The sequence below is a fragment of the Meleagris gallopavo genome, chromosome 2 (genome assembly GCF_905368555.1).
Source record: "Meleagris gallopavo chromosome 2, MGAL_WU_HG_1.1, whole genome shotgun sequence".
In the NCBI taxonomy this organism is placed as follows: Eukaryota; Metazoa; Chordata; class Aves; order Galliformes; family Phasianidae; genus Meleagris; species Meleagris gallopavo.
In genome coordinates, this window is record NC_139405.1 from 26916485 (window position 1) to 26929973 (window position 13489).

The window sequence follows — 13489 nt, forward strand, 5'->3', positions numbered from 1 at the left end:
GTAGGTTGCTCAAGATTAAGAGTACTGGATTATGATCAACATGCTAATCTGTTTTTGCTTAACATGTTAACATACCTTTCCACTAACTATAAAAAATCCCCCTAATACATTAGAATCCAATTAAAATCATCTTCATTAAACAGGTCGGAGACATGTGGAGAAAAGGGAGTTATTAAAATGCTTAGCATAATAAACAAGTTACTGTTATGGTAAAATTCTGGAGAAAACAAGTCTGCAAACTATGTTGAACATTTAAAGGCAAATACCAAAACAAAGGTACACCATAGCTGCAAAGTGGGGATAACTTGCTCTGATAGCATCAGGAGGGACCGGAGGAGAATGACCAAGTACCTTATCAAAAAAGATTACATTAACGTAGTGAATGCTATAGCAAGGCATAATGACCACAGAAAAACTGTTGGGCTGCCAATTTATTTTTCTTTTCTTTTTAATTTTAAAAAAGGCTAATTAATATCTTATGCATCAAGGAGCAAATGGCTCTTCAAGCTGTTTTGGAATGCAGGGAGTGGGAAGTATGTTCCATGTTTAGGCAGAAGAAAAGCAATGCACCCAAATGATGCACCATTAACAAACATTGTAAGAAAGAAAGAAAACTAAGGATGTTTTTATTCTTATGGGCTTTTCAGTGGATGAGTATTACAAGCAACTTCTCTTCACATGAGAAATAAGGCACCACATCACTCTTGGCAAATTTCTCCCTCCAAACAATACTTCCGTAAGATGTCCCAAATTCTCCTTGAGCGTTTAACATCTCATTTGTTCTCTGTTATTCATTTCAGTTTTTACAGCACATTAAAAAAATGCTCCTCCTCCATTAACAACAACTGCAGAAACTGCTGCTACTATGAGTACTTCTCAAGACACTACAGTACTGTGAAACAGTAAAACAGAAAAAGGGAAAAATAGGAGAACTAGTAAATTAAAGATTGTGAAAACAATTTTAGAATTGGCATAGAAGTAAAAGCTTTCCTAAAAGAAGACTAACGAAATAGCTATTCAACAGTGTCATGGTCCCTTCCCAAAAGGGTTTGCAGGTTTTACAGGAAAATGACGAGGTGAAGCAAAGAAATAAGGCATTCACTTGACTTTCACCTTACAAAATTTCAGCTAGGTATGCTAAAAACAATTATTAATGCTAATTCTTTTAAGGCTATATATATTTCTCAGCATAACTTAATGTGAAATGAATAAAGATAAAAACAAAAAATGCAACTGTTATGTCACACATAAAGGACAATGTTCAGCAGTGCAATCACTACAGTCGAGCTGCTCCACCCTGAAACCTATCCCCCAGCACTGAACAGTATAGGAGAGCCTCAGGAAACTTGCTTCGGGGAGCTCCCATACCTGATGCAAATGCCCTGCTGTGCTGGAGGTAAGCACAAGAGAGGTACAGCAGAGTACTATGGAAAGAGCCTCTACCCTGGCATGGCTCTACACCAGGAGAAAGGTGCTTCCCAGGTGTATGTCTGCATCATATGATGCCATGTATCCCATATATACAGGCAGCTTTTTCCAACTGTTGAACAAGTTGTGAACAAAATCACACATACCAAATATACTTGAAGTGCCAACTGTTGTTTTTTTGGCGTCGAATTTCCACTAAAAGATGAAAATTTTAAGATAAAAAGAGAAATGAGATGATAACCTGCTGCGTGGGTCACTGAGCAGGAATTAGAGCGGAGCTCCACAGCAGAGGCAGACTTTTCTGATGGAACTACTAACTTTCCACCGTAACAAGAGACACTGGACATTTACAGGAAAAAAATATACCCAAACTCTATTGACAAAGAACATTGTTGAGCCAGAACACAGGGCTGCAAGACTGTAAAGGCAGCAGAGTAAGGATGAAAAATACCTCGGGAACCAAAAATACTATACCATCCCTATAGTAACTACTAGTAACCTCTGAGCAGAAGTATTTTAGATGCATAATCAATGCTGGCTTCTTCAAATAAGGCTCTACCAGTTTAGGCTATTTCTGAATACTGAACATTACCATTTGGTATCGTATTGTGACACTTTTCCTTCTGTAGTAACAAGACTATATTAATACTTTCTAATTGAGTTGATTTTTGACCCAAGTTCTTTGCTTTCTCCTTATGGTAGCCCTACCTATTCTACGTGTGAAGATAAGCTCTTTCTTTGATACTGTGGTTGCAACAATATTAACCTTAACAATATTACCTTACCTGAGGGGAAAAAAATAATTGACAGCAGTACACATTATGCTACTTTTTCTGCAACTAAATGCTTTTAGAAGATACAATTGATGTTCAAACCTTGTTGCTGAAAGAGATTTTTTAAGATGGTTAGACATTAAATATATATATCTTTTTAAAGAAACTTTGAATAGTTATACAAATAACTACAAATAACTATTCCAAATTATTGCCAATAGCTACTCAACTACTCGTCTTGATTAAAATATTTTAAAAATAACATCACATTTATGGATTCAACTTTAAATCACATTAGAAGACAACTTCTTTATATTCTTTTGACAATGAGATAAAAAAGTTTTTTTTCCTTTATTCTTCATTGTTAGCAAATTCTTGTTGCTGAAGCTATTCTAAAAAAGCCAAATTTCTTTGTATGGTATGAGGGTCTCAAACTGAAGTACTTACATGCAAGGCAGAAGGATCTGGCAAAAATTCAGCATCCTCTCCAAAGATAAAATCTGGTGGCAGGTCAGGATAGTGAGCATTGAATATTATATCCCCTGAAAAGCAGAAAACGAAAACATGGTTTAAATCTTTATGCATGTGCTCAAAAATAAGATACTGTACATAGGATATCCATTACATAAAATTTGATAGCTATATTAAATATTTTATGTATCGATCCTTGTGATTTTGACAAAAAATTTATATGCAAAACAAGCATCAGATGCTTTGGGGAATTAAATTCCTGAAGTGCTGCTTCTTCCTTCTCTGCAAGCAGTGAAACATGAAATATATTATTTCTTCATATCTCAAAATATAATTCAAAGACTACTGAGGGTAGCCTAAAAACAATGTCACAAAAGCCTTTTTTAGAAGTACCACATTTAGATTGCTGTGTTTTGCTTACGTTAAGTTACGTTGTTTACGTTAAGTAAAGCTTAGATGCACGCTATCAAGATTGTTATTTTGAAAATACTGGAACCTTTAAAGCATAGTAGCTCTTATTCCTTCTTTTCCTCTCCATCCCAACTCTTAGGAAGAAGAATAAGCAGGCCAATAGAAATCACTAAAATTATCAAAATTCTTGCCAAGAAAAATGTATTATGCATTTAAACTGAGAGACTAAAATTAACTAAAAATCTAAATCATCACAGCTTGCCACCGAGTTCCCATCTTGCTGGTGTCACAAAATACACAATTAATTACTGACATTATAATTGAAAAAGAAAGTAGGTTGTATTATTTCATTAGTAAGCATGCTTCAGAGTTCCAATAGGTCAAGAGGAAGTGAAGTCATTTGCATGTGAGCTTATGAAAAATCCGACAATCCAAGAAAAGCCTTATCTAGCTTTACTTCTCTACCTCTGAATCACTCTTTCCTGTTGAAGACGACATGAAACAAAATCACCAAGCTATTGCATAAAGCATATTCATGAGGTATCACAGTGAGCAGGCAGTAAAAGAAAGTCAATACCCACTATGTGGTAACTTCTTCAAAACCTACACAGCAAGGTAAAAACAGTGTGGTTTGTCTTACAAACAATTCTGTTCATAGAAAGTTAAGCCATTGTTTTGTTGTTGTTTTTTTTCTTTCCAACAATTACGAATACAGAACTGGGGAAAAGCATCAGATTAACAAGGCTTACAGACATATTGCCTGATAAACAACATTACCACCTCAAGACACTCAATGTGACATCTTTAACTGCTACTATTCTTGTAAATACATCTTGGCTCTAGCTGGAAGCAAGGTTAATCTATGCTGGAAGCATAGAGATTAATCTGCAGAGTGAGAGCTCATGATCAAGAAGCCAGTGGCCAATCCTGTCTAGGTATGCTTCACAGCATCACTCCAAATTATCATGAACTCGCTGATCACGAGACCCAGTATTGTGTGGTGTGTGTTTCTCCTGTATGCACTTCTACATTCACAAACATCAGAATCACATATAAGAACAAGGTGCAGGAAAGAGTAGAGTTTCCCCAGTTAATATACCAAATACAATTAACATAAAATTATTATTTTATTTTAAGTAAGAACAAAATATGCACTAATCCTAGAGGAAACGACATAAAATGGTAACAGGAAATACGTCTGTATGAAGAGAAAATAATTACTAGACTGTCTAAACTGTAAGACAACAATGTATAATTCCGAAAAATTACTGTGACTAGACTGGATTTCCGTATGCCACCTTAAGTCAACTCTTCATATTCACTGTAACTGAAAAAAAAAAAAAAAACAACAAACAATTGCATAGCTCCTTACAATCAATTTTCACATACAGAACAGACAATCCTTGAGGCCATGTGTTGAAGGAGACAGAATCTTAACACTTCTCAATCTTCACAGATTAAGAGTTGTAGTGCAAATAACTCAGAACTCACCACAAAGAAAAAAAGTTATCCTTTTACTTATCCTAATGTTACTCTGAAGGAAAGGAGTGTATCTCTGTTTTTGTCTTGACATTCTTATGCGATGCTAAGTAACTCATTTAACACATTCTTCCCGTGTTGACTTGCTAGTTGTTTGGTTTTTCTTTCTCTGAATGTGTTATTTTAAACCAAGTACACAAAGCTACAGTTCAGCTTGCCAAGAGCTGCACTCCAACTACCTAAATATTACAAAAAGCTTAGGATAAAAAATAACCAAATTAACTGTATATTTTTATATAACGTCTCCATATTTGATTAGAGAAAAATTTTTAAAGAACTCTACATTTTGACTGGTCTGTAAAGTGAGATTGAATATACACTGCAATCACAATGGCCAACTCAACAGCAAATCTGATGTTACTTTACATAAATGTTAACACTACTCTGTGTAGTGAGCTCACAAAATGTGAAGTGTTCAATATTTTGATTCGCTATCTTCCAGTTCCAGTTGGCTTAATAAAAACACTCACTTCTAAAGCAACTACTTCCATGGTCGTATCTGTGGCTTACCATCTTCTAACATAACGGTGTTGGGGGAAAAAGAAATAAAATTAAGCCAATAAAGTCATTTGCAAAACTACTGCACTCGGTTTGAGAATGGCTACTACTTCAGCTTTGAAAATAAGAACACCAGAAACCAATATACCCCTGCATTCTCCCCCCACCTTTCCTAATTAAATAAATACCCTTCCTTACATCCCCAACTTCGATATGTACTTCCTCATAAGTTTCAATTCTATTTGCCATTAATAGACAAAATGTGTCCATGACCACTCCAGTTTAAGAACAGTGTAGGCAAAACCTTCATACTCGATAAGTTATCACATTTTTATAGATACACTGGGCAAAGATAATTACAATAAAATTGTATTTCCAATTAAATAGTGCTACAGAACATAACATTAATTCAATATAGTTAAAGCAATGAAGCCAAAGATAAATTACAAGAAAAAGGGTGCTTTATACATCTTTTTGCTTCTCACTATCAAAAAATACCACTTCTTCATTTTTTCTCTCCCTAGGCAAGAAGCATTCAATTTTGAAATACTTCACAGGATTTCAAAGGAAAAGCTAATACGCTCCGAACAGATGAAAAGATGGAAGTATTAATACTTAAATCTATCATTTCTTTTCTTGTACATACACACATACTGTTCTTCTTCTCTTATCTATTCAGGCAAAATGAGTAGAGTAAGTCTAAAAAAGGGGTTAGAAACTAAAAGATGTTTTAGATGCTTATATAGTTGCTCTCCACTGGCCTTATGTACAGTTTTCTTCTGACAACTTCATCTTTTGCGACCTTTTTTTTTTTTTTCTAACTGTGCTATAAATTTAGTAGTACTGAAAGATGTTGTACAGAGTGCCACAGCATTAACATCCCTATTCGCCTTAAGACAACAAAAGTAGGAACAACATACCAGTCACTGATCCAAAACCCATAAGCTTTACTTCTGAAAGGTTACCTATATCCTTCAGAAATTCTTGGGTTTAGAAAAATCTAAGTACAAAACATGTAAAACAAGTGTGTGTTCAATGCAGCCTGGAATAAGAGCTATCTGAATGTAATCCATACCCTCAATCCATTTGGCTTTCAACAGAAAAAAAAAAAAAAAAAAGCAATCCAAGTTCAACTTCATCATGGAACGCATTTATATGGAATACAGAACAATGTTGAAACATGAGACCAAGCCTACCTAGAGTTTGGGGAAAATAAAGAAACTGTCTTTTATGAAATATCAAAAAGACAGTAAGAAGAATGACATCATACATGTATACAGAATGCTAACCTAGGTCCTTCAGCGTCTACACAAACACCACACAGGAACGCTGATCAGTCCCTTCTACAAACCATTCCTTCCCTAAAGCAGACCCTTGGCAATTGTCTTTAGGTAGAAGAGGAATAGGTTATTTCACTGCCATCAGCGACCAAGACAGTTAGTGCAATCAGCAGTTTGAAAGGATTTAAATGAACAAAGGCAGACCTGCCGACTCATCACTGGATTCCACTCTAAATATTTTTTGCTCTTTAAGTCAAATATAGCAACACATCACCTCTAGAACCACTTATTGTTTGACAGAAAAAGAAATAGCAACTGAAATGACAATTCAACTTCAGTAAACACAGAACTACTACTGCAAGAACATACAGGAGTAATTCTATTTTTGCTGTAGTGCTGCTGCTGCCAAGCTATTCTACTGTCAAGTATAGCAAGATAATTTTACCTCAGCAGCTCCTCTAAAAATGATTTGTTGAAGCAGTTCTGCCGAGATGGGAGGGCAGCTACCTCAAATGGTGTTTGGGAGTACTGTGGGACTCCTGCTCACTTGACCCTGAAATATAATCCTGTTACAGAAAACCAAGTCTAGCTTAAATTTCTTACAGGCTGTTTAGTGAAAAATCAGAAATATTCTTGAAGCTCAGAGACAACATCTGACAGCAAGAAGCTACGATGCTTTTAAAATTAATTTCTGAATTCATAGGTGATTCAAGGTACAAAATGAAGAAAGGCACAGGAATCAGTATTAAAAACTCAATAACATCTCTTCAAAGTATTTGATCATATGAAAACAAACAAAAACCTCATTTCTCTGTACCTCTGACACTCTAGAAGAAAACTGTAGCTACTCCACACATGCTAAATTGTAAAGGAGCGATCCATAAGCATGATTCAAGTGTTTAATGCCATCTGAGGTGCCTTAGGGCATCTAAGACATGGCGGGTATGACAATATTTTTCAGAGAGATCAGTGCCCTTTGGGACAGCAGCTGAAAAGGCCAAGCAAGATACACTAGGGCACCTCAGGCAGCATTAGAATACCTCTAGTTAGGCAACTGAATCACATCCTACTTGTTCAATAAAAACATCACAAGAAAAAAGATACAGGAAGGATTTACAGGATAGTTATTTGGTTCTTGAGGTGGTGGGAGTTGGCAAAGGGTTGGTCTGTTTATTTCTTTAACTTCAGCTAACAAAAATAAAGTGTAGGCCAACATACAGAAAGGGAAACACTGCTGTGCCACAAAGACCTGAACAGGATCCCAGGCTGAACAAGAAGACAGCAGAACAATCTTAGCTACTTGCATTTATATAGCTGGGCAACCACTTTCCCCAAAACGCTGGTACGAGAAATGAAGAGGATAAAAGAGAACAACAAATAATACACAACAGGATTAAATACTGGTAGAAATCAAAGATAACACTGAAGAAATTGTAAGAAACAGAGATACTGAGAAGCTGCAAAAAGGAAAAGTGGAAGTGAAGAACAAATATACTGAAAGAAAAGGACTGCAGAAATCACCAATAACTGGAACTCAAACAGGAGGACAAAGGAGTGAAGAAGGAAGGCACTATAATAACACAAATATGAGGGACAAACCCAAGCCTTCAAAACCTCTGGAGGTACACATTTCTACATCTATATTTGTAAGATTGCTTTTCTTGATGAGAAACACACTTCAAGGATTTCACCTGCAAAAGAAATTTTGTCAATTACATGCTCAGTAGAAGTCCAATACATAAGGGAAAGTTTCAATAATAATAAAGAAAAAGCTAGACCTGAAAGTGATTGCTTAAAAGGAAAAAATATTTAAAACTTTGTATTCTAAGAGAAAATAAATATGAAAAGAAAAAAAGGATTACATTATCTATCCATGTTTTCTATTAGTAACATTAGCAGATTACCAAAAGAAAAATATTCATTATTCCTGCCAAACATATTGCCAGTAAGAATCTTTGGGAGGTACTTCAGATGACCCAACAAAAAGATCTTACTACGGAAATAATGATATCACCAAAGCATAATCTGAATTACAGGAACCAAAAAGTTTTTCCTGTAAGAGCTCAGCTAAACCACAACCTGTATAAAATGAGCTGATGCTGCACAGAAGACTGACATACTGCAGCAACCTGGCTATGCAAATCATGAATCTTAAAATTAATTGCGAGATAATTTTTATTTTATTTATTTTTTTTTTACTGCCATGATAAACAGTACTTAGCAAATAAATTAGCAAAGCAGTTTTTAAAAGGGCAATGAGAAGTTCAGGTATTTCTCTCCATTTTTTATTTCCTTTGCCTCTTATTACTTCCTTAAAGCAGAAAGCCACAGGAAGACTAGATAAACTTCCTGAAGTACTTCTATCTAAGGAAGAAGATCAGATAAAATTCTATACAGCATATTACGAGGGATATTTTGAACTAGCGAGTGAGGCAACAGAATGGTGACTTCACAATCTAAGGCCCATAACTAAAATGAATAAGAATTGAAGAAACAGAAATTAGATGTAGAAAAAAAGGAAAGAAAAGAAAAGCTAAGCTTCAAGTGACACAAAAGAAATGCTCCTCGGGATGAAGGAAACCAAACAAAGTGGTGGTGGCAGAATGCAGAGCTGCAATCCACTCATATAAAAACAGTGAAAATCAGATGAAAGATGAAAATACTATAGTTCAAGAAGCCACAGAGAACAGTAGCATCACAAGGGCAACACATTGTTTAATCACCGTTAAATTCCAGATGACAGCACTCAAGGACAGAGAGAGAGAAGGAGGATCAGTGCCTGAAAAAGAAAATATGAAGTGCATAAGAGGAGGGGGGTGGGGGAAAACAGAGGAAGCTTGAGTGCAAAATTAAAACCACAACCAGGAGACTCCAGGGTTCTTTAGAACAAAATCACAGTGACCAAGTGAGTCATTCTTACTGATACACTTTAATTAAAAATATTATTAGGTAAAGATTATTAGAGCTGGTAAGTTTGCTTGAGAACCTCTGCTATGACATCTGCCCTGATTTTTAAGCACAGGAAGATCAATCCATCTGCAAGAATTACAAAACACTCCACCTCAAAATACGCAAATATTCCTCTTTATTCATCAGATACTATTGTACAGTTAGCAATAAAGGATATGCCTGCATACCATTCAGAGTACGTTTTGGAATACAAATTCCATTTCTTATTAGGCCTTGTACTCATTACAGCATCATGGATACTTTGCCTTCTTGGAAATAAAAATCCTATTAAGAACATTGAAAAAATTCAAATATAAAAGAAAAGCAGTGCTGCTGCCTTAAGTTCACTGAGTCCTGGATGACTTTGTTAAAAAATTAATATAGTTGTTTTCAATTTTAATTGACAATCTAGCAAAAATAAACTCAATTTTCCAACCACTCTGGCCACAAAAACAGAACTCATTGTGTCCCTTACAGAAGAAAATGAAGCAACAATGTTTCTCTGAAAGTATAATTTGTAAACTTCTGAAGTGTGATGGAAGACTAATTTAACAACCTAATTTATCTCCATCACTGACTTATTCTCCCCAGCATAAAACTGTGGATGTCCCCAAGCTCTTATTCCTGACTGGAGCTTAGTAACTGCCCAGTATAACATTCCAGCAGTTTAGGATAAATGCAGAAGTAAGGTGAAAGTGACATCTGAAAGAAATGATTTATTAACTAACAGTTGCCCTATGCAAACTCGGCAGACGAACTCAGTGATCCTCATGGGTCCACTCCAACTCAGGATATTCCAAGATTCTATGAATCTCAAGAAAATGTATTAAAATTACCAGCAAGCCATTCTTAAATCACACGATGTTCAATGTTATCAAACTTTAAAAAAAAAAAAAAAAAAGCTGTTATACTCTACAAAAAAAAATATTTTACACTACAAGCATGAAACAGCTACTGAATGTGTATTTTCTGGTCTTTTAGAAAACGGGACTGTGACAATGCAATTATACTTCCCTAAAGTAGCCTACCAACAGTTTTCAGCACGCTGGGATTAATACTTGTATTTGTACAGTGGCAGCGGTTATGACTGATGATATGCAAAGAACTGATCTGTTGCAAAGAGGATGTAAGACAAACCACAGAGGAACTACACACTTCAGTCTTTATTTGGCACCATATAATGAAGACCAGTAGCTTCTGAATATTTTCAGTCAATCTTTTTATTCTAGCAGATTTCGCAACTTTCCTTTACAGAAATATTCTGCCCTTAAAAGATAACATATCTCGCAACAGCCTACAACAGAGTATCTACAAATCTTTGGCAGCGCACCACGACAGTCTTCCTCTACCATCACTACTGATCTAAACTCAGCATTATGAAAACTTTCTTGAATTTGCTGCCATCACTATTTATTCCACACTATGGGACTGAATGACGCACTGCATTTTCAAACATGTAATGCTGAAACAAGGAGAATGATTATCTCTATTTGTTAAAACCATTTTCTAAATTCAGTTTGTCATTATGTTAAAATATGAAGCATGGTCTAATTGTGCTGCTTGGTTTCAGGGAAGGTGGAGAACTATAATGCAATAGCATTACGGTTTTCCTTAATTGTTTACATGATATTCAGAATATAAGAACTGGGGGAAAAAGCTGATTTGTAAATACTGACACTTGATGCATAGTCCATAATCATATTTTCATGTATACACTATATTTACTATATTGGTATAGTCTGTATATCCATGTCTTTACATGTGTGCATTTTTATCTACTAATTTCTATTATGAATCAAGATTAATTTTAGCCTGTACTTTTTTTAACGCCAAGTAAAGACCTAAGGCTGACAGAATATAAAGTAGGGCCCTGTACATGAGAAAGTTACTACAGTACTACAGAAAACATGAAAGCATTTTCTTCACCAGCGTCAACCCATGAAGCTTCTGTAGTGCATCTTTACTGCAGTCCTGAAACAAATCTCAAGTAGAATCTACTACACATCGTGATACACATCAAGATTCATTAGATTGAGTCTGCAATTCAACACTAGTATTTTTTATTTGTTTAAGTATAGACGAAAATCCCACTTGGTAGAGTTGTATCTTCTAATAATATGGCCATTATTTGGAGAAATAGTCCCTCTTTTTCATTTTTAAAATAATTGCTAGGTAGGGCTTAATATGCTGTTTTTAGGAAAAAAATTAGTAAATCTCTAAAGCCATGACTGTACTTTAAGAATGGAAAGAATACTCACAGTAGACTGACTTAGGAGCTTAGCCCAGCTGTCTCAAAAACACACACACACATTTCCAGACCAGCTTTTGAGAAATACAACTTTGTAAGTGCCAAATGGAAGTTTTAAAGTACTTCTAACAACAAAAAAATGCTCACAAGTAGCTTTTTCCTAACATTCAGATAGAAATTCCTGTATTTCAATTTGTGACCATTTCCTCTGATACCTTCAGTGGCCACCACTGAGGAAAGCATGGTTCCCCCTTCTCTATTTCCTCTTCACCTCTTCCAATCAGGTACTTATAAACATTACACAGAATCATATTGATAGTATCTGCCCTGAACTTTCTCTTCTTGACACTACACAGTTTCAGCTCTTTTGCCCTCTCCTTGCACAATGGATAGAAGAGTCCCTCAATCATCCTCACCATCTTTTGCTGGACCCACTACAATTTGCACATATCTCTCCAGTACTAGGGAGACCAGAACTGGTCACAGTGCTTGTGGAGTGGTTTCACTGGTGCTGCCCTAAATCTAAAGTTGTCAAGCTTTAAATTTTACTTTATTTGTATTTTGTTGTCTCTCTTATATTTTAGTTGTTAGAGATGAAGAATACCACAATTTTATGACTTCTCTTATGCAGATAGTCAGCAACTCAGGCATTCAGAAAACAATTCCCTGCTTTCTAAAAACAAAAATAACATCAACAACAACGAAAATTAAACAAAAACACAATGAAAATTTTAAGCTAATGCTTTGAACCAAAACACAGATAATTGGAAAGTGGGCAAATGAGCCAACATACGCAGATCCTCCAAGACAATAACAGATATAAACAAAACACTAAATCAGAAAAGCTGAAGTAACACCTCTCTAGTCTCATAAGTTGTAGCAGTTACTGTTTAGAGATCTTAGTAAAGCTACTAAAGTTACTAAGTTGGATCTTACTCTTCTTGAAAGAGAAAGAGGAAAACAGCATAAAGCACATACAAATGAGACTAAAATCATGAGATTGTCTTGGTCATAATGTTTTATTAGAAGAACTGGGGAGAAACTTGTGAACCATGGTTTTTAGGATTCTTGTTATCAAATCTGTCACTCTATTATGGAAGGCTGTAAACTGATCTCAAAAATAGTTGATTTGTTTTTAAAGCTCCAGCTCTAAGAAAACAAAAACCAGGTATTTTGAAATTTGTGAAATTAGAGATGCTTAATAACTTAATGTGATAGAGAAAACGCTGCTGAAAGAAAGGTCAAGATGCAATAACAATAGTTTTGAACTTACATTTGAGTGTTTCTCCAGCATAAGGAATATGCAGCTTAAACCGATCACAGCTAGGTCCAGGTGTCAAGGATGTACAGCTAAAAACAAAGATAAGAGAAGAATGTTCTAAGCTGTTACAGATGGCAGCAGATGCTAACATCACCTTCAAATGACTGACATAGTAATGATTTTCTGAATACAATATTCATCCTTACAAACCAGGGAAAAAGAAAAAGGTAGGAAGGATATGGAAGGCCCATTCTCTCCAGATCAGTAGTTCTCAGTGACATGAGAAAATTCAGGATCTCTGCCAGCAACCCTCTTTCCATTCAAACACAAAATACGCGTAAAAAAGTCCTGGTTTCAGGATGCTAATAGAAACAGTAGCCACTAATGAGTCAAAGCCATCAAATTCTCTTTGTATATAAATTTTCTAGGTGACAATTCTTTACATATGTCACGTTTATTTGTAAGCCTCCAGGTAAGTAAGTTTCAGAATCAAGTATCCTAGGCTATGACAATAAAGCACATCAGTTTGTGAATCTATCACCATTTTATATCTCCTGAGGATCTGGAACACTATAATGGCCATTGGGTCTCACAGTGAGTGAGAATTTTATGAATATAATAAGAATGAAAA

The 13489-nt window shown here is 35.4% G+C and overlaps 1 protein-coding gene across 2 annotated transcripts in view; it reads right to left on the reverse strand.

The window, feature by feature from the left end:
- Nucleotides 1–13489, reverse strand: part of BABAM2 (BRISC and BRCA1 A complex member 2) — a 159875-nt gene that overhangs the window by 128176 nt on the left and 18210 nt on the right. For both annotated transcript variants that reach the window (XM_085219400.1, XM_085219399.1), the window contains exons 3-4: nt 12871–12947; nt 2649–2743 (exon numbers count right to left, since the gene is read on the reverse strand). In XM_085219400.1, coding sequence (XP_085075526.1) covers nt 2649–2743; nt 12871–12947 — 172 coding nt within the window. The remainder of the gene's footprint in view (nt 1–2648; nt 2744–12870; nt 12948–13489) is intronic.